The following is a 21,258-nucleotide window of genomic DNA, read 5'->3' as shown; positions in this document are numbered from 1 at the left end:
GTTTTCTGTCCAATGTGGCAAACCTTTTATTTTTCTCCTTTTACAACCCCCCCCCCCACCTGAGAGTGGCATCCATCGCTCGTCTGTGCTACAAACACATTGTTACCGTTGCTGCTGTTGTTTATCAGGCCAGCTGCTCCCAAGGCCTCCTCCTTCATGCTCTCACAGCCTCAGTGGCGGTCGTCCTCCATCCGGCCATCTCCTCCGTTGATGGTTGTCACAGTTGTTTGTTCTCCTGTCGGTTAATGTGAGCCTTACGGACGCCATCGTCTCTCTCTCTCGCTCTGAGTGTGAAACTTATTCTTGATCCCAGGCAGTAAAACCTGTTAAATGAAAATAACCTCCAAATGTTCCCCTTCCTTTCAGTGCAAAGGAGTGCAAGAACGTTCTGAAACTGTTAATGAAAAATGAAGTTTCTCCCATCGGAAATCTTCTCGGGCCCAAACACACACACACACACACACACACACACACACACGCACACACACACGCACGCACGCACGCACGCACGCACGCACGCACGCACACACACACACAGACACAGGAAATGGGTGTGACACTGTGTTGTACAACAAGCACACACACACACACACACACACACAGTGTTTGTTTCAGGATCTTTTTAAAGCAGATTGAGACTGTTGTCTTTGTCCCGTCTAGTGACCTTCACCTGCGGTTGCTAGGCAACCTTACTGAAAATAGAGCAGTCATAGCAGTGTTGTGCAGATACAGCATTTGCATGATTTTTTTTTTTTGAGGGGGCGTGGTGTGGTGGGGGGCGGGGGGGAGCCTTCTGGAGACATTTGTGCTTGGCTTACAAAGATCCTCCAGCACACACACACACACACACACACACACACACGGCTCATCGTGTGCATGTTTCAATTCATCCAGATAACCCCCCGCCCCCCCCCCCTTCCCGAGACGTACTGTCTCTGTTAAATTACCTTTTATTGTCAATTATTAAAAATGAGCGTCCTCCTCCTCCTCCTCCTCCTCCTCCTCCTCCTCTTCTTCTTCGTTCTCCTCCTCCTGCTCTGAAAGATTCATGGAGCCATTTACTAAACATCTCCTTTCCAGAAGTGCACAGGGCGGCCGTCCGAGCCCCCCCCCCCCGCCCCCTCCACTCCTTCCCCTCCCCTCCTCGTCTTTCTTTTCATGTCTCCTTCCCACAGTGAGAGAAGCAGGAGCAGAGCACTCAAATGTCAGCCTGCTGTTATTTCATTTGGTGGCTTCTGATTGGTTCTCTGTGTTTTTGGAGATACCTGCCGGACCTCCACTCTGCTCCCGCTTCCACCAGCTGCCTCCTCTTCATCCTCTTCCCTTCGCCCCTGCTTCCTCTTTCTCCCCCCCCCCCCTTTACCCTTCCCTTCCCCTCTGTCGCCTCACCCACTTTCCCTCCCTCCCTCCCTCCCCCCTGAGCCCTAATCTGTCCTCCCTCCTCTCCCTCTCCCCTGTGTGTTTGTCTGCCTTTGCTTATTTGTGTTTACGTGTAGAGGCCCACCAGAGGAGCTTTAATATGTTACATAACAAACAGCCTCTTGACTTGGAAGTGTGTCTTTGACTGAGGGTCCTTTTTCGGCCACTGCTTAAAGACCCCCCCCCCCCCCCCCTCACGCCAGACCTCCCTTAATAGCACTGATGCTCGGGTGCAGGGAGGGGGGAGGAGAAGAGAATGTCTGTAATGTTTAATGTAAGCGCGATAGTGTCTACAGATACGTTGATGCACAGAAGAGATTAAACGCGTTATTATTGATCATCGGAAAAAATTAAGTAAAAAGACACTTTTTCTGCATTAGAAAAAAGGCCAGAATTGTGTTTTCCCTCGGCTCACAAAGTCATTTCATCTATTCAAACATCGCACAGCTGTTTTCAACCAGGTGTGTGTGTGTGTGTGTGTCTGTGTGTGTGTGTGTGCGTGTGTGTGTGTGTGTGTGTGGTGCAAAGGGCTGTGATTGAAATGTCTCCATCGACTCTGCAGCCACAACCAAAGCTTCAACCAGAGGTTACTGCAGGAAACATCTGGTTTGGTTTGAGGAGGAAACCCAGAAATGAAAATGTGTACATCATTGTCATGAAACTGTGAAATACATTATTAAAACCAATACTTTAATCTGTGATGAATTTTTTTTTTTTTTAGACAGTCAAATGAAGATTGAGGAGATTTAACGCTTTTCATGCTGCTCATGATGTTTCATTCTCAGCTCTCTACAAATACTCACGTGCACACAAATTGCACGATTATTAGTTCCAAGTTGTGCTGCTGAACGTCAACGAACCCCCCCCCCCCCAGCTGAAATACTTCTGATTTAGTAATCAATCCCCTTCAGTTCCCATGTTGCAGTGCACGAGCCAATGAAACGGCCCGGATCAAGAGGTCAAAGTCTGCTTTTGTAGTCCGGCCTTTAGTTTTGATGAGTTAAAGGGAGGCTTCGCTGATCAATCAATCAATCAATCAATGAAAGAAAAGCATCCTGTATCTGCGGCTGTCACAAGACACCCAGTGACGATGATGATCTACTGCTGCGTAATCTCAAACAAGCTGCTCCTTCATCGGCTCCTGAGCAAACACAGCTTTTTTTGTCCAGGTTCAGACTGGACTTGATGGTTGAGAACGTTTTTCTCGGAGCAGACTTTTGTAAAAGCTGTTTTACGCTCTCGTTGGCCCTCTGTCACCAGTCACTGGGTTACTCCACTGAGCCATTGTTCACCGTATTAGTTCCACCTGCGCCGGCTCAGCTAAAACGTGTGTGTTTTTTCATTTGAGGCCCGCCAAAAAAAAAAAAAAAAAAAAAAGCAGCTAAAGGTTTTTACACCACGGCCAATCAAGCGACGCCTCAATTGACAATCAATAGCGCGGGGGGGGGGGGGGGGGGGGGGGGGGCGCCGTTGCCGATGCACGGCGACCTCGGCTGAGGATTAACTGCTGTAAGACCGCAGCAGCGCTGTAATCTATGGTGCTAATCTTCTGCCAATGTGCACAGGGATTATTAGGCAGATCATGGGGGGATCAGATTGGGGCCTGGATTTATGCAACTGCCAGGTGTTAGTCTGGTGCGTTCGGCTGTGTGTGTGTGTGTGTGTGTATCATGGACAAGGTTAACTAAGTTGTGTAAACACGTTTTCTATCAATGGACGGAAACACGGAGGCCGAGTGCAGCGGTTGATGCCGATCGGCCGGCGCTGTGCATTGATTTCCACGCCCGCGTTCCACCGGGTTCACGGCTGGCTGAAGGTCACCGCGCGAGACGCGAGGCGCGCGCACCCTCGCATTAAAGTGGTGACCTGCAGGAACGCATGCATGAGATGTTTATTACAAATGCATCAAATAGGAGGCAAATATTGATGGCTTTTGTTTTTAGATCTTTTCAACACAAAGGGAGGACTTAGAAGAGGAGGAGACTCTGCTCCTGCTCTCTGTTCATATTTGGGGAAGCACGTCTAGATATCTGAAAACGATGCCTCTCTGTGAGGAGCCAGCTGCTGTAAACACTTGAGCACAATGACCTATTGTTCCTCAGTTGTTCCACCTCTGCTCCCCGTCTCCCCACACTTGTTGCATCTCGATGCTCGTTTCATCTCCCGCCTTCACCCTTTCGTCCACGTCACATTTAAACAACTATACCTAATGACACCATTTTATTTTGTCTCATCTGACCTTTTTCTTGGGGTTTCCTCTCTTCTTTTCCCTGCAGCCTTTGCTCCCATTTTCCCTTTAGCATCGCTCCATCTGTGCCGAGATATTTTATTTTTCACCCGGCGGCGGCTTAGTGACGGAGAGAGCGATCGCATCCGAGCCGGGGGGGGGGGGGCATAAAATGAAAACAAACCGGAGACAGAGGGACAGACAGAGAGAGAGAGAGAGAGATGCAGCTTAAAAAAGGCCCGTGGATTATAACCGATAGATGACAGAGCGCCGCATTAAAGGCTTCCAGAGGGCCGTAGTTCCCTGGATGGCGGCGTGCTTCACACGCGTGGACAGACCCGGCAGTCTGTCCGCGTCCCCCGGACAGACTTGAGAACAGAGACGGACAAGCGTCCAATCCGTGTCCCTCTGCGTGCCGGGGGGGGGGGGGGGGGGGGGTGGTGTTTCGGGAATATTGGAATTGGAAATCAATACGTGATTGTGCAGCGAAGCAGGATTCCACACGAGGTCCGACTGTAGCTTTGGTCTAACGTGCCCCTCACTTTACAGCCGGTTCGCAGCAGAGACTTTGACCGCGGGGACGTCTCACTGCGGGGACGTTTTCTGTCCATCAACAACATGATTTCAGCTGAAAAGCTTTCCTGTGGGCTGAGCTCAGTAGGGAGCCAATGAAATCCATCCGGCCCACATTTAGGGTTACAGGGTAACAAAGAGACAACCCCCAAAAATATTCGTATAAGGTCTCTCTTCTGGTCTTAGCGGTTAAATAAAGGTTAAAGGTTAAATAAAAGAACAGGGGGGTCAGCTTTTATTTTGAGTTAAAAGCGTTCTTTGCCTTTAGTGTGTTTCAGGCAGCAGATGGAAAAGTCTCTCACTCTCGAATTCATAGCTGCAGGATTTAAATGTCAACCACTCGCTGCTGTGTTAATTATACATACTCATTTCCCTCTGAAATGTTCATGAATGTTGTATATTTCTATGTCAACAATATATCTTGACTGTATTTTGAGGAAATAAAGATCTATATTTGGTCCAACCGGAGGATCTCTTGATCTTTTCCCAGGATCCCTCGGTGCAGAAGGTTGGCGGAGGACGGAAGAAGACGGTCTCCTTCAGCAGCATGCCCTCTGAGAAGAAGGTAGCTCACCGCAACGCGTCCCCGCCGCGACGCGTCCCCGCCGCGCAGCGCCCCGAAGGACGAAAGGTTAATGAAACCTGTCGCTTTTCCAACCAGGTGAGCAGCGCCGCAGACTGCTTGGCCTTCATGCAGGGCGGGTGTGAGCTGAAGAAGATCCGGCCCAACTCCAGGGTCTACTGTCGATTCTACACGCTGGACCCGGACCTCAGCTGCCTGCGCTGGGAGCCGTCCAAGAAGGACAGCGAGCGGGCCCGCCTGGACGTCTCCAGGGTCCGAGAGGTCCGCACCGGCAAGAGCACCGAGACCTTCCTCCACAACGGGCCCCTCTCCGAGCACCTGGCCGAGGAGGCGGCCTTCTCCGTCATCCACGGGGAGGATTACCAGGTACGTTTGTCCCCACTGGACGACCTTCCAACCCCTGTCCATCCCTCACAGTAACCCCCCCCCCCCCCCCCCCATCCCCTCCCCTTCCCCCTCCCCCACCACCTCTGCACGCAGTCTCTGGACCTGGTGGCGTTGTCGGCCGACGTGGCCAACATCTGGGTGACGGGCCTCCGCTACCTGTTGGCCCACCCCTCGGCCATCGGCGGCGGCGGCTGTGGAGGGGCGGGGGGCCTGTGCGAAGGAGCGGGCGGCTTGGCGGTGGGCGGCAGCCCGGGGGGGAAGATGAGGAGCGAGTGGCTGGCGGCGGAGTTCGCCCAGGTGGACGAAGACGGCCACGGCATCGTGTCGGAGGACGTGGCCGTCGCCACCATCTGTAAACTCTGCCCCGGCATCAAAGAAGCAAAGGTGAACGAGTTAGGGATCAGCTGTTACCTTTCGGGGGGGGGGGGGGGGGGTCATGGCACAAGGGAAATTCTTTCAACAATGGATCAGATTAGTAGGTATTTGCATGAGAACGAGGTCGCTCTGAGTGACGAACACGGAGAGAATGATCTGTGACAGTAACATCTGTGTGGCGAGGACGGGGCGTCACCGCGGCAACGGCCACAGCAGGAGAGGTTTGTTCCCGTGGTCTGTCGGAGCAGAACGTTTTAAACCCTCATGTTCGGGGATCTCGCTGAATGTCATCAACGTCTAAGTGTACAAACGATGCGCAACGTATAAGTTATTGGATATTAATCAGGAATTAGCCCGAGACGTATTAAGCTAGACAGGCTGAGCAGAGAGCAAGATGAACCAATAAAGAGACAAGGACATGATGGTTTTAATTTTAAAGCTTCAACTCCACAGGTGCGCCTGCGCTTTAAGGAGATCCAGCGCAGCAAGGAGAAGCTCACCTCCCACGTGACCCGAGAGGAGTTCCACGAGGCCTTCTGCGAGCTCTGCACCCGCCCGGACGTCTACTTCCTGCTGGTGCAGCTGTCCAAAGACCGCGAGTGCCTGGACCCGCAGGACCTGCGTCTCTTCCTGGAGACGGAGCAGGGCTTGTCCCAGGCGACCACGGAGGGCTGCTGGGAGCTGCTGCGGCGCTGCGAGCCCTCGGCCCAGGGCAAGGAGAAGGGTCTGCTGGGTCTGGACGGCTTCGCCCGCTACCTGCAGTCTCCGGAGTGCCAGCTGCTCGACCCGGAGCACCTGGGGGTGTGCCAGGACATGAACCTGCCTCTGTCCCACTACTACATCAGGTCTGTCCGACCGGTTCCGAGCGCGCGCATTTCAAACGTAGCTGAGCCCCTGCGAGAGTGTGTGACCCGATGGTCTTGTTCCCCCCCCAGCACCTCGTACCGCTCCTACCTGCTGGAGGACCAGGTGCACGGCCGAGCGGACCTCGGGGGGCTGATCAAGGCTCTGCAGTCCGGCTGTCGCTGCGTGGAGCTGGGAGTGACCGACGGCCCGGAGGGGGAGCCCGTCCTCGGGGTGGACTACGGGCCGGACATCCCCCACCACCACCACCATCACCATCACCACCACCACCACCAGCAGCAGCAGCACCATCACGCGCCCGTCACCATCCGCTCCGCCCTGGAGGTGGTCAGCGAGTACGCCTTCCTGACCTCCCAGTACCCGCTCCTGCTGTACCTGTGCCAGCGCTGCTCGCCCGGCCAGCAGCGCACCATGGCGCAGCACTTGAAGAAAGTGCTCGGCCCCCGCCTCTACAAGCCGGAGCCCCCCCCCGTCGGCCCGGGGGGGCGGGCCGCGGCCTTGCCCTCCCCCGAGCAGCTGAAGGGCCGCATCCTGATCGTGGGTAAGAAGCTCACCGCCGAGCAGGGCGGCTCCGACGGGGAGGTGTCCGAGGAGGACGAGGAGATCGGCGGCGGGGGGCCCCTGGCGGGACGTCGCATGACCATCCCCGGCGAGGAGGAGCTGGGCGTGGTGCTGGTGGTGCCTCCGCCCTCTCAGCCCAGGAAGCTGCGCCTCCACAGGGAGCTGTCGGACCTGGTGGCGATCGCCCGCACGGGCAGCCGCGGCTTCTACGGCCAGCGGGCCGGCAAACAGCTGTCCCCGCCCGGCAGCCCCTCCTCCACCGGCCCGCCGCCGCCGCCCTCCGAGGCGCCCGGCTGGACGCTGTGCTCCCTGGGCGAGGGGGAGGCCGGGCGCCTGACCACGGAGAGCCCCGAGGACCTGGTGGCGTTCACCAAGCGCACCCTGACCAGGGTGCGGCCCAGCTCGGTGCGCCTGGACTCCAGTAACCCCAACCCGCAGGGCTACTGGAAAGGAGGGGTGCAGCTCGTGGCCCTGAACCAGCAGACCCCCGGCGCCATGCTGGACCTCCACCGGGGCCGCTTCTCGCAGAACGGCGGGTGCGGCTACGTCCTGCGGCCGGCCGTGATGAGGGACGAGGTGTCCTATTTCAGCGCCCACACGCAGGGCTGCGTGCCGGGGGTGCCGGCGCAGACTCTGCGGATCAAGGTGAGGACTGCCCCCCCCCCCCCCCCACCGGCCATTCGCCACTTTCCCCCGCTGAGGGCCCTCCCCCGCCGTCAGCTGTGTGACGCCAACGGCCGTTGTTGTGTTTCTCCGCCGCGCAGGTGATCAGCGCCCACAACCTGCCCAAGCCTCAGGGGTCGGGGGCCAAGGGAGAGGTCATCGACCCCTACGTGGTCCTGGAGCTGCACGGCGTGCCGGCCGACTGCGCCGAGCAGCGCACGCGCACCGCCGCCCAGAACCAGGACGACCCGCTGTTTGACGAGACCTTCGAGTTCCAGGTGAGGGCCTGCTGCACAAAGGCCTGGGGCTTTTGGTTTAGTTTGCGGTTGATTTTAATTTTGACATTAAAAATAAATTCTCATACCGTCGGTTTCAATACAACCGTGTTCCCTCTCTGATGAGAGTTTTTTTTTCTGTGTCATGGGCGGAGAAACAGTCAGAGATGGGTGTGTTCTAAAGGGCCTGCATGAGCCCGAAACTGACGGCTTGTTGAAGTCCAACAAAAAGCCAACTAGGTTGTTTTCATTCACAGTTTGTTTGAGTTGTTCAAATAAGCAAACTGAATGAGTGAGTTGCTCATATTCTACCTTTAGCTATATTTGGGTTGTTGAGATGCACACACACAATAATGTGCACACAGCAAACACTGGGAAAAACAAGCGCCTGTTTAAGCCATTTACATAACAGCATGACAGCGCCTCATAATAATCCTGTTTACGGGAGCAAAAAATAATATTTGAATTTTCCAGAGAAATTGTTTATTTTTGTGTTTTTCTCAAAGAGGAAATAAATGTCCCAGGATGCAATAAATACTGTCTTTCGGGGGTCTCTGAAGCAGTTTTTGGGCGTCGCTACGGTTACGGAATCCTCCTCTAATTTAAACCGGGAAAGACTTTAATTAATTTATTTCATTTTTCTTTTTAAAAGTGGACTAGATTAAACATTTTTTAGGAAAGAGTGAAACCTAAAACGGGTTAATACGATGTTTTGGAGAGACGTACGTGTGCTTCTCTGTTGGCTTTGCACCTGCATCTAATAGAGTACTTAATTACAGGGGGGGTAATATGTTATATGGGGGGGGGGTCATGCTCCGTGAATACACTTATTTCTGCAGCAGACGTGAGTTGATGGCTCCTCTGTCGCTGATTTAGCTCCTTTTTTTTTTTTCTTCTTTTTTTTGCTGCTCAGTGACAGAGTCGTTTATCGGTGTGTCTGAGCCGTGATGACAGGCTGTCGCAACCGATACGGCGTGTGCATGTGTGTGCGTGTGCGTGTGTGCGTGTGTGTGTGTGTGTGTGCGTGTGTGTGAGTGTTCCTCGTCCTGACATGAAGCATCATCACAGAGTTGTGTAATGCTGGTGGTTCCAGGCAGCGTGTGAGTGTGATCACACCGGAGCTTTGGCAGGAAAACGGCGCGGCGTGGAACTCGGATGCACGCGCGACGTCACGCTCGCACCCCGCCCCCCACCGCCCCCACCCCCCCTCGCTTTGTGGCCTCCGCGCGCGATTAAGCGCCGCGGCTTGGATGTCTGGCAGCGGCTTCTGGTCAGCTGTGTGACAGAATGATCTCCCACACGGCTGCTGTCGCCACATCCGTGTGGTTTCCCCTTTCTGCTCGCATGCCGGCGCCTGCCTCCTGCCTCCTGCCTCCTGCCTCCCGTCTCCCGTCTCCCGTCTCCTGCCTCCTGCCTCCTGCCTCTTGCCTCCTGCCTCCCGTCTCCTGCCTCCTGCCTCCTGTCTCCCGTCTCCTGCCTCCTGTCTCCTGCCTCCTGCCTCCTGTCTCCCGTCTCCCGTCTCCTGCCTCCTGCCTCCTGCCTCCCGTCTCCTGTCTCCCGTCTCCTGCCTCCTGCCTCCTGTCTCCCGTCTCCCATCTCGCGTCTCCCGTCTCCCGCCTCCCGCCTCCTGTCTCGCGCCTCGCGTCTCCTGCCTCCCGTCTCCCGTCTCCTGCCTCCCGTCTCGCGTCTCCTGCCTCGCGTCTCCTCGTGGTCGCTGTTGAGAAGAAGATGCACATTGAGATGCAACGGTTCTTGTGACTTTTTCTTCTTGCGAAAGCCAGCCAGACGTTTCATGCGTGCAGTCTTTTCAAAATAAACTTCCGTCTTCTCGGGAAACAGACGCACTTTGTTACGTCTATTCTGTTATTTTTAGTTTTTTTAATAACCACGGAAGTGATCTGAATGAGACGTGCTTTTCGTCATGAAACGTGAGGATCGTCATCGGTTTGGAACTAATTCTTCTGAGTCATATTCTAATGTGGAGCACATTTTTACACATAAAAATAATTTTTCAAGGTCTTGGGAAGTACTACTTCATATCTTGAAAAAATATATATACAAAACCATGAACTCATGTTTACAATAATTATTGTGAGAAGTAGAGTCGTTTTTTTGGAGTAAAATATGTGGAATGAAAAGGAGAAAATATCTGCATTCATCTTTTACTTTTTACGCTGTCCATGATTGATGTTTCAATGAACAAAGTTCCTAATAGCTGAATAACATAGTATAAAATATGTACTTAAGAGAGTTGGAGATTACTCTTTAAATGGGGGGGGGGCACTTAAACCATTAACATTTTGAACTGTCACCCCTTTACAAACTCTATAAAAGCACTACGAGTTCAGATCCCTCATGTAACTGGAGACAGACTCATATTTCTTTAAAATTGTATTATATAAACACGAGACCACTTTATTCGGGTCTTTGTATTTCGCCTGCATGGAGCATCAGCTTCTCTGCCACCACTCAGACCCTCTCACAGCCTACAGGAGCATACACACACACACATACACACACACACACACACACACACTGGGATATATACTTCATGATAGTGCAGTTGCCGCCTAAGGGAGCATCCCAGTCCTCGTTCAGTCAGTGTGACATGCCCCCCCCCCCCAACACCCCATCCATCACCACTAGCGTTACTCATAGGAGTAGCAACGAAATGCAGATTATTTTGACCAATGCGCTGACTTTAAACTGGAGGAGGAGCATAACTTCAAACAAACACTGAACACATTGAGTGTCAATCACGTCCGGGGGAGTCCGACAGGTCGCACCGCCGCGTTGCCACGGCAACCCAGAGCGGACAAACCAAAACACCGGTCCCGGAGAGAGAAGCCCGTTACCATGGTGATGCATCGTGCAGCTACCAGCCGAATACCCCTCCCTCCCTGAAAAGGGAACTTCGCTAGATCGCCCTGCTGCTTTTTTTTTCTTTCTTTTTCAAGTGAAAAAAATAAGTTTTTTTTTTTAGTGCTGTGACGTTTTGCTTCCACGGCTTTTAGTTTAAACAGATGTGACACACGCGTGACCTCAGACACACGCAAACTGTGACCTCTGGAGGAAATCAACGGTTTATTTTCTTCCGAGCCCGAAGAATTTGTATGGTTTCTTTTTGGGATACACAGAGACACACGCACACACACAGAGACACACACACACAGACACACACACACAAACACGCACACACAGACACACACACACACACACGCACACGCAACTCAGGCTTGGGGCAAGTTTATTCTCAGTCTCTGTGGGAAATGATGGATTCGTACTGCCTGTTGCTATATAGACACAACATCCATCCTGTTTGTGTGTGTGCGTCTGTCTGTCTGTGTGTGTCTGTGTGTGTGTCTGTCTGTGTGTGTGTGTGTGTGTGTGCCAGGCATTGGGAAGAGTGAAACAGCCATTAGCTGATAATGTTTTATAATGAAATGTTGTTGACTCACTGCTCCTCTGCACTGAATGAATATGCAGGAACACACAGCTTCATTTGTCCTCCCACTTACTGTGCACGCGTCTATATTGTGTGTGTGTGTGTTTGTGTCTGTGCTTACACATACCAGTGTTTATAGCCTTATTAGCTATTAAAGTCCTGCGGAGGTGTGATTTTTAAGTGCAATATTTCCAGCAGCAGCAGCAGCGCTGCAGCGTTTAATTAACACGAGGCTTCACCAGAGCAGCTTCATGACACAAAGCGCCTTAATGGGGTGCACGTAATAGGAGCCAATCAGATGACTCTAAATCAAGGGCGTAAATGATTTACAGACTTTTAACGCATCGTTAATGAAAACGCATGCGTTTGGCTCCTTCCGCATTTCACTGTAAAACCGTGGGATAAATAACAAGGTCGATGATAACAAACAATTAAAAAGACGTCGCCAGGGGTTTCAGGGTTAAGTCTGTATATTTATATCTAAATATGATGATGTCATCCACTGGGGTTTTTTGGGGCTTAAAATCTCATCTCGTCTTCATCGCCATGTAAGACCTGCTGAACTCCGTCTGCCTGAAGGAGACCATGTCAAAGGGGCTGCATTGGGGGGGGGGCGGGGGGGGTCGCCTCGCGCTCACTCACGTAAATGAGACGCTCCGTTCTCGCCCCCCCCGCAGGTGAACATGCCGGAGCTGGCGCTGCTGCGCTTCGTGGTGCTGGACGACGACTACATCGGCGACGACTTCATCGGCCAGTACAGCGTGGCCTTCGAGGGCCTCCAGCCGGGCTACCGCAACGTGCCCCTGCTGGGCATGGCGGGGGACCCCTTGCCCCACGCGGGCCTGTTCGTCCACGTGGCCGTCACCAACCGGCCGGGCGGCGGCAAGGCCCAGCAGCGCCGGGGCCTGTCGGTGAGGAGGGCGGGGAGGCGAGGCCGGGAGTACGTGGCGCTGAGGCACACCGGCGTCAAGGCGGTGGACGAGAGCTTCAAGCCGGCCGGCGCCCCCCTGAGGGAGGCCACGGACCTGCGGGAGGACGCTCAGGTGAGGAGGGGGGCGGGGGGGGGGGGGGGGGGTGGGGGCATGGCCACGCGTCTATAGAGAGGTTTGATGGAGGCGGTCTCAGTACTTCGAGGCTGTGAATCAGCAGTTTGCACTCCGTCGTCCTTCCTTCGCACGTTTTCTTTTTGAGGAAAGTTGTTTAGGAGAAATTATTGAAAATATCAGGAAGGATTTTCAATTATCCACAAAGACCGGGACGCTGTTCCTGGAGAAGGTTGAAGGTAAAAAATAGACCTAGATGGCAAATCCCAGCACGAGAAATTACAACTTACAAGACGTCTAAAATCAAACCTGATTGCACAGCAGCCACCTGCTTATTACTGAGGCCCTTGTGGCAGAAAGGGAGCAAATCCCACGGCTGAAGATTGATAGCATGGAAGGAAGTGGAGAAGAAGGAAGTGGAGAAGGAGGAAGTGGAGAAGGAGGAAGTGGAGAAGGAGCCTCTGGCTTCTCATCTGAAATGTGAAAGTACTCCGTGACATCACCAACATCACCATAAAACCCTCCGAACCACTCGGGATCATCGTCTCACGTACGACCCAAAGCTGGAGCAACCCCGCCCGACCATTGTGTCAGACACACACACACACACATAAACACACACACACGGACACACACACGGACACACACACGGACACAGGGACACGTTCACAAACTGCTTTTAATCCTCTCCTCCTCCCCGTCTCTCGGCTGTGAGTCCAGCTGTGGGCTCATCTGCCACAGTCAGATATTATTCATCATGCTTCTACACACACACACACACACACACACACACACACACAGTCACACACACAGGGTCACACACACACACACACACACACACTTCCACACAGGTGGGCCGTGATAATCGCTCGTCCAGTTGGGGCAGTGCCAGGTGGCAAATTGCATTCGAGTGGTTTTATACGTACAGAAAAAGATCTTCATCATGACCCAAAGTGTCACGTAGATGGACCAGTGACACGTTTTTTTGTCATTTTGCATCCTGACACACCCACCTGCACCCCCCCCCCCCCCTCCTGCAACGGAAACCATTCTTATGTTCCACAACGATGGCGTATCACCTTCTCTTCACTGGATTAAAATCAGCAATGACGAAAGTGTGTGTGTGTGTGTGTGTGTTTTGGAGGAACGCCACATCTGATCCGACGCTATTTCCCTCTTCCCCCTCTCTCTCTCTGTCTTTCTCAATGTTTCCCCCCCCCCCCCCAGAGCGCCACGGCCAGCTTCAAAGAGCAGTGTGGGCTCCCCACGGTGGCCAAGCTGAAGCAGTGCATCCAGAGCCTGACCACGAGGCTGCAGGGCCCCGAGGGCGCCATGGGGGCCGCCATGGTGCTGAAGGAGGGCTACCCGTGCCTGGAGCCGCTCGCCAGCCTCGCCGAGCCGACGCGCAAGCTGCTCGCCGCCTACGACGCGGTGAGTGAGGGATCAAGCGCCTCCATCGGGGGGGGGGGGGAGGTTGAGATGTAATTTATGTTAAAAATGCAATAAGTATGCAGAAAGACATCGAGGTGGCGTGCATGAAACACACACACTGCCAGCTGTGTCTCCTCATTCTCCATCCAGCATCAGATCAGACCCATTCTCTCCCAGCTGTGAACACCCCTCAGTGCGCACACACACACACACACACACACACACACACACACCTCTCCAAGCTGTCAGCGCAGCTAATGGCGTGCGAGTGCGATGTGGCGCATGTGGACCCGGCAGGTCGGTGTCACCGAGCCGCAGTCGCCGCGAACTCCAGTCGAACATCACACCTCCCCCAAAGAGGCTCAGTCAACACACACACACACGCACACACGCGCACACACACACACACACACACACACACACACACTCCTCGTCTGTGTGTTCCTGTCACTTTGTCTGATCAACATTCCCAAAATATTCAGCTTACAATGTTGTGTGAGAGCAGTCGTTATATTTGTTTTCAGCTATTTTCATGAATAAATAAATCACACTTCTTTTTTAGACACATTTGTTTGTCGTTTTGTAAAAACTCAAAGCTTCCTAATTGAGTTAATAAACGTAATTGCGCTTTCTCCTCCCGTCTGCGCAGATGGTCGCCGCCCACAAACAGCTGATTGAGAACGCGGGCGGCGTCCAGGAGAGGATCGCCCACGTGCAGCGGGAAGGTAACCCACCATAACCGGCTCTGGCTTAATAGAATGACTTCAACAGACACGCCTCACACACCCCCCCCCCCCCCATCTCCCCCTCCCCCCCTCCTCCCCCTCCGGGCCGACGTTGTCTCCCCGCAGGGATGGACTTCCACGAGGAGCTCTCACGGCTGGCCGAGAAGGAGGGGCTGAAGGGACGCAAGCAGAGCAAAGCGGTGGAGAGCTTCACCTGGAACATCACTGTGCTCAAGGTGCTCGTGTTGGTTTCAGATTTCAGGTCACGGTGACCTGTGAGATGAACCCTTATTTACTGCATTGAATACAAAGACAAGGCTTCTGTTCCGATGAAAGATGACACATTTATTTTACATTATATTCAAGGCTCCTATTGGGAATCAGCAGTAGCTAAAGATGCTAATATATGGATCTGTCCCTACGGAATGTATTTTAGATTTAGTTTTATGAAAAATAAACAGCTGCTATAATCAGGTGACTCTGCATTTGTTAGCTTCATAAAGCTAAAGCTAAAGCTCAACGCCAGCCGACAGGTGCCCCAGTTGAGCTTCCTGCGTTCTGTTCATTTAGGGCCAGAGCGACCTGCTGCGCGGCGCCAAGATGGACTCCCTGGACGCCCTGAGGCAGCTCGCCCTCGCCTGCGAAGCCTGCGGACTCACCGCCGGGCCCCCGCCCTCCGGCCTCTCCACCGCCGAGCTGCACCGCCCGCCCCAGCCCCCGTCCGGCCGCAGGGGCAGCACGCACGGCAACGGGCGCGTCTGACGCCCCCCACCCCACCCAGAGGAGCAGAGGTTGTTCCTGAATGAGCCTCACGGGGGAGCTGCTTCTTCTGAATGATTCTGCCAGACAACCCGGAGAAAATCTGCGTTTTTCCCCCCTCTGCAGGATTTCCCTCATTAGAGAGGAAACAATAGACTCCGGATGAATTAGTGAAAAGGGGGGAATGTGTCTCAGTGTCTCAGCCGGTCCCCTGTGTGTGTGTGTGTGTGTGTGTGTGTGTGTGTGTTTTCGTCAGGTCTCTACGAGTCTCTCAATGAATGTCACGTTCGGAGAGTTATCACCTTCCTTATTAAATAACAACAACAAACAGAGGTTACGAAGGACAAAGCAAGGTTCCTAAAAGCAAAAGCAGGACCAACTTAAGATGTTCATTGATACCCTGATTAAACAGAAACAATAAAACAAACGACTAAAGGCATTAACGCAAGTAAAACCGGTTTTAATAAATGATTTCAAATAGATTTCCAGAGTTTTGATACATGTAGGAGAGCATCACAGGTACATTGTGTGAAATAAACCAGCAGCGGAGTGCACACACACACACACACACACACACACACACACACAGGAGCGCTTGTTTTCCTCCCCAGGGTGGCCTTTTAAAACTTGTTGCGCTCGGTTCAGAGGGGCGGGCTGAAACACCAGAGAGGTTTGAGAAGTGTAGTAACACAGGTACACGTGTGCATAACCACAATGACGCTGTGTGTGTGTGTGTGTGTGTGTGTGTGTGTGTGTAGATCAGATCCCTGCAGTATTGGTGAAGTACTTATTGTACTTCGTATTTATGTAGCAATAACTCTAATGGTCGTTAAAACCAAGTCATGAGTGCACCTGGACTGACGTATTGAAGACAACGCAACAGACTTTCCAGCTGGGTGATGCTTGTAAATGTGTCCGTGGGGGGGGGGGGCGTTCTGATTGTGACTCACGGTCCAGCTCACCTGCAGCCGGCGGCGTTCCTCTTGGGCCTTTCGGGTGCCTCTGCGTGTTTGTTAATCAACGCCCGTTCTTTTGTACTCATACTGTTGTATCTTTTAATGCTGCATTTGGAACTAATGTGATCCTCCGACACAGTGTAACACATTATAATCCGATGTGACTTGCGGGTTTAATGATCGGGTTAAAGGGTTGAAAGCTCTTGGTTCCCAAAAAGCACCCTAATTGACACGCGTTTAGTTCCTTCCTTTGGCGGGTGGCGAGGACGCTCTGGCCCGACCTTTGAATTATCTCCTCATTCCTTTCCCACGACAAAATGGACCTGGTTCACACCTCCGCTCTCCGCCGCCCTTGCTGAGGTGTGGAGCGACGGAGCCTGGCGTGCCGTGTCATCGCCACCTGACGACACTGCGGCTTCTGAAAGCGAGAAGGGGGAGAGCAGCGGCTGGAGGATGGGGGAGGTGGCTCATTGTATGCTTCGACTGAAAGACATACGCCTTGAATGTGATTTCACACCTTTCAGGTAGCTGTCGTTTGCAGGTGATGTCATTAAAGTCAGCGTGCAGAGGCTATAGCTCAGGGAAATATTCAGTGAGCATTAACCCCCCCGGTTTTAATCAGCTAAAATATCTTTTTTTTTGGTGCAAATGAAAGCATTTTGGGATATGCACCCCTCCGGAGCAAATGTTCAAATCCCTGAAGGTTGCAAAGTTCCGGAACTTTCTTCTTCCTTATCTCATTTTTCCTATCCTCCTCACGCCTCCCCCCCCCCCCCCCCCCTCACTACAGTGCTTTACTCCGATGCTCGCTAATGTATTCCGTCTGAGACCCAAACGCCACGCGGCGCATCCGGCCTGCAGGGAGCTCTGTCTCTGAGCCGGTCTGAGCTGGAAGGAGGCGCGACGAGGAGGAGGAGGAGGAGCGGGGTGTCCCTCCGCCGACCTTTGACCCCCCGGGCGCGGTTCCTTGCTCTTACAGTCGCTGTATGTTTTTGTAAAATAGAAGAAAAAAGACCAAAAGAAAAAAAAAAATATTTATTGAAATGTGTTTTAAGAAACAGAATGAATATAATTAATTAAACGGACCTTGCTTTTATTTTGAAAAGCTACTGTGTTTTCTATTAATCTAATATAACAAGAGTATGTATCCCGGAGTTAATAAAGTGATTTTTTTTCCTGATCAGTGTTCTGTTGCATTCATTAAACATATTTAGGTTAAGTTTCCATCATTTTCCAATAACTGTGTTTATGAATTAGTTAAACGTGTCCAAGAGTCCACAAACACTGACACTGATCCATGAGGGGGGGGGCTGAATAAAAAGTAATTTCAGCATTAAACAATAAGCAAACTGCATCTAAAATGATGAAAATTGATTCACTTCCTTCAAACATTTGCGTCTGCCGCCTTGCTCAATGTTGTGTGTACTCATAAAGTCGATCGATTAGGGCTGCGCTAGCATATGGTTAGCATCTGAGCTAAACTAGGGAACCGAGGGGGGTAAAATAGATATTTAATCCCTATAGTTATGCAGCTAAACGCCAGTTTTTACTGTCAGTTGGACAGCATCATGAGGACTTGAGGTGAGCAAGATAAAGTGTGCAGGATGTCGCTGTGTTCCTCCAGCAGGGGGCGCCGAACATCAACAAAACACACAACAAAACCATTGCACTAAGTTCTGTGCAAAGATGCTTTAAGCTAAAATTATTTGTCAACATTACCTTTAATCATTGCAATTTTTTTTTCAATATGTTTTTATTAGTTTTAATTATTTAAGTAGTTCAAGTAGTAGTTTTATATTATAAGTCAGTATTATGTGATAGTGATATGTGTGGAGTCATGAATGCAAACGGCTGTTTTCAAATTCTTTTTTCATCAATAGAATAAGTTCAAAGCAAATGTCCACGGCGTCAAATTAATTATTCGACCACGTATACAAATATACATTAAAAAAGAAATGCTTATATTATGTTGGTTATATTATGGTCAAAAACCCAAATTAACAATGAGATGAAGCAGAGAAGGTTTAAACCCCAACACAAACTACTGGATTAATTGAAACAAAAAATATATTTTTTAAATCGGCTTAAATAAAAATCTGTTTTTCTTAAGAAAAAACAACTCACACTTTATCGTAGGAGATGTTGCCTTCAGATGGAGAGAGGCCGTGTTGTAATAACAGCATGTGTCCTTCCGTCCAATAAGAAACCCGGGCCATCGTGGCACATTGTTGCTAATGTCATGATGCATTGCAAAGTCTCATAGTCCCTCCCCCCCCCTGCCGCTCCCCCAGGAGGTGTCGGGCAGCAGATGGGGGGTGATGGAACTTTGTGGTAGCGTAGGCGGCGACATGACAAGCCGTCAGGCCCTAATGCAGCCCAACATCTGGAGGTTGTTGGCCGCGTCCCTCCTTGCCCGCCGGCAGGGCCCTCTAGCCCGGGGCCAGGACCCCCCCCCCCCCCCCGCAGCGCCCGAGGGACGTGCTCCCGGGGCCTGAAAACCACCGGGCCTCCGTCCTCCGAAGCGGCAGCAGCAGCGATGGCGTGCGTGTCGTTGGCTGAGCAGAACCCTTTCTCTCTCTCTCTCTCTCTGTGTGTCCATCGCAGTCATCAGCTGAGACGGAGCGTCCAAAGACGTCGCGTCTGGGGGGGATTGGGGGGGGGGGGGGGGGTGGGGGTCATGCACCGCGGGGTAATACCGGCCCCGTTAAAAAGCGGCCTCAGGCATCCAAGTAGTGCCTCTTCTTCTTATTTTTCTTCTTCTTTTTCATTTTTTTTGTTAATGACAGCCCTCAGCCAGACGTAATTTCACTGTGATTAAGGCAGGAGGGGGGGGGGGAGAAAAATAAATCATCTCTTAAAAGTCTCTAAATTGCATCTTATTTATCCACCTTTTAACTAACAATGGCGCTGCGTGTTTCCACCTCCCCCCCCCCCCCCCAGTGAACCATTATGCCTTCGGCCCGTCGGATGCGTCTCCAGTAACAGAACACGGGAGACAAAGCGCCTCCTCCTCCTCCTCCTCCTCCTCCTCCTCCTCCTCCTCCTCCTCCTCCTCCTCCTCCTCCTCCTCCTCCTCCTTCTTCTTCTCTTTTCATTTCCTCCCTTTGAGCCTCGCACTCGACTCTTTGTCCGTGGGTCGGTTTGATCCGCAGCTTCGAGCGTTTGTACGTGGCGAAACGTGACAACGATGGACGAGGTCTTTTTCCTCCGTAGGCCCGCACGTTGGGTGAAGGAACCCAGTGTGACGTCCTAAAAGTAAAAGTTTATCCCATCAAACTTCGGTTCGAAAAGTGAGACAAATGGACGAAAGATCACCGCGGGGAGAAGGAGTTGCTTATCGGAGGATTCGAAACAGCTCGGTTTGTTGACCCCCGGGGAGGCGGCGGAACCAGGTGAAATCACACTCTATTGTGAGAGAGCGTGTGTAATTACACCCCCCCCCCCCCCCCTCCCTCAAAGCCCCCCCCCCCCCCCCTGCTCCATCAGACCTGGAAAACAAGTTACACGTTCAAACCTGAGCAATCATCACAGGCCGCCGCCAGACAATGCATCATAATCACAGCCTCAAACTTCCCAAAGTTTGAATCCACCTCCCTTTGTCCCACATCTCCCCCCCCCAAGCCCCCCCCCGCCCCCCCCCCTCCGAGTCCTCCCTCGAACGCTCTTCTTTTACTTCATTTTGCTCCCTCGGTCACACACTCATCAATCAGCAGTTTGTCAGTTAGTTATGACGACAATGACTGAGACACTTGTATATATCGAATTGTCTTCTTTCCACAAACAGGCACTCACACACACACACACACACACACACACTCACACACACACACACACACACACTCCCCACGCTAATGTTGCTAATGTTAATAGCTTGTGCTGCTTTAATTGGTTCCTAAACGCTGTAAGCAGGGCTCCCGCTGTGCGTTTAATGAACAGGTAGCACTGTGTGATTACAGCAATCTCAACCCACCACCCTGCTGCTAAAGACACCACACACACACGCACACACACGCAGACACACACACACACACACTGACACACACACACACACACGGACACACACACACACACCTGAACGTGCGAGGCACACTCACGCCGTCCCCAGCCTCGCACCCAAATGGACAAAGGCAATTTGCGAGGCTCCTGTGCACCGCAGGACGCTCGGTAAATTAGAGACGAGGACGAGGGGAGAGGGTGGGGGGGGAGAGGGGGGGAGAGAGGGGGGGAGTCAACAAAGGAAAATGACGAGTGCAAAAGATGATTACTGGTTTATGAAGGTGAGAAGGAATCATTTCGTGGCACACGGACGTCTGTGAACAGTAGGTGATGTTCTCCTGAAGCTCCACTGTGTGCGTGTGTGTGTGTGTGTGCGTGTGTGTGTGCGTGCGTGCGTGTGTGTGTGTGTGTGTGTAAAATGTGAGCGTTTCATGAAATAATTGAAGCAGTTCCTCTCCCTTCTCCTCCAGCTCTTAGGCCTCCTCTCCACTTTCCTTCCCTCACCCTCCTCCCTTGTTTCCTCTCTTTCATCCCTTTTACTTTCTTCATCTCCTTCATTGTTTACTCCTCTGTTATCCCCCCCCCCCCCTCCCCCCGTCCTCTCCTGTTTCCTTCTCCGTCCTCTCGTCGCCTCCTCTCTTTTCCCCTCTCGTGTCCCCTGTCCCCGCGTGTCCTCTGCTCTCTCCAGTTGTCCGCGCCCCCCCCCCCCCCCCCCCCTCCATCTGTTAGCTCTTGTCTATCCCGAGGCGCTGAATCAGAAGCGCGCTCTCCTCGGCTCGCGGACGAAGACGCGAGATGACAGACATCTTTTTCTCCCCCCCCCCCCCAGAATGAGCAGAACCAGAGGCGGGTCTCCTTGGCGGGCTGTGTATACGTACGGCTGGGTGGCAAACCTCATGCTGTATACATATTTGTCCAAACATGCGCATGTTGCCCGGTAATCCCCCCCCCCCCCCCCCTCGGCCTCCCCTCCCAC

At 52.5% G+C, this 21,258-nt stretch overlaps 2 protein-coding genes across 3 annotated transcripts in view; both read left to right on the top strand.

Annotated features, from left to right (window-relative positions):
• plcl1 (phospholipase C like 1) overlaps positions 1–17,466 on the top strand; it is a 45,517-nt gene extending 28,051 nt beyond the window's left edge. The window contains exons 2-13 of one of the 2 annotated variants that reach the window (XR_005121528.2): positions 4,710–4,784; positions 4,881–5,168; positions 5,283–5,573; positions 6,018–6,409; positions 6,500–7,634; positions 7,754–7,930; positions 12,050–12,415; positions 13,643–13,846; positions 14,496–14,571; positions 14,698–14,807; positions 15,142–16,810; positions 17,077–17,466. Coding sequence is in view for 1 of the 2 variants with exons in the window: in XM_037488352.2 (XP_037344249.2) it covers positions 4,710–4,784; positions 4,881–5,168; positions 5,283–5,573; positions 6,018–6,409; positions 6,500–7,634; positions 7,754–7,930; positions 12,050–12,415; positions 13,643–13,846; positions 14,496–14,571; positions 14,698–14,807; positions 15,142–15,333 (3,306 nt within the window). In the remaining variant the exon portion in view is untranslated. Of the gene's footprint in view, positions 1–4,709; positions 4,785–4,880; positions 5,169–5,282; positions 5,574–6,017; positions 6,410–6,499; positions 7,635–7,753; positions 7,931–12,049; positions 12,416–13,642; positions 13,847–14,495; positions 14,572–14,697; positions 14,808–15,141 lie in introns of both variants that reach the window. The other variant, XM_037488352.2, reaches the window with a different exon arrangement.
• Positions 1–21,258, top strand: part of LOC119228777 (beta/gamma crystallin domain-containing protein 1-like) — a 244,007-nt gene that overhangs the window by 136,548 nt on the left and 86,201 nt on the right. The gene's annotated exons all lie outside the window — the stretch shown is intronic.

This window comes from Pungitius pungitius, chromosome 10 (genome assembly GCF_949316345.1).
Source record: "Pungitius pungitius chromosome 10, fPunPun2.1, whole genome shotgun sequence".
NCBI lineage: Eukaryota > Metazoa > Chordata > Actinopteri > Perciformes > Gasterosteidae > Pungitius > Pungitius pungitius.
This window is presented reverse-complemented; position numbering and strand designations above follow the sequence as displayed.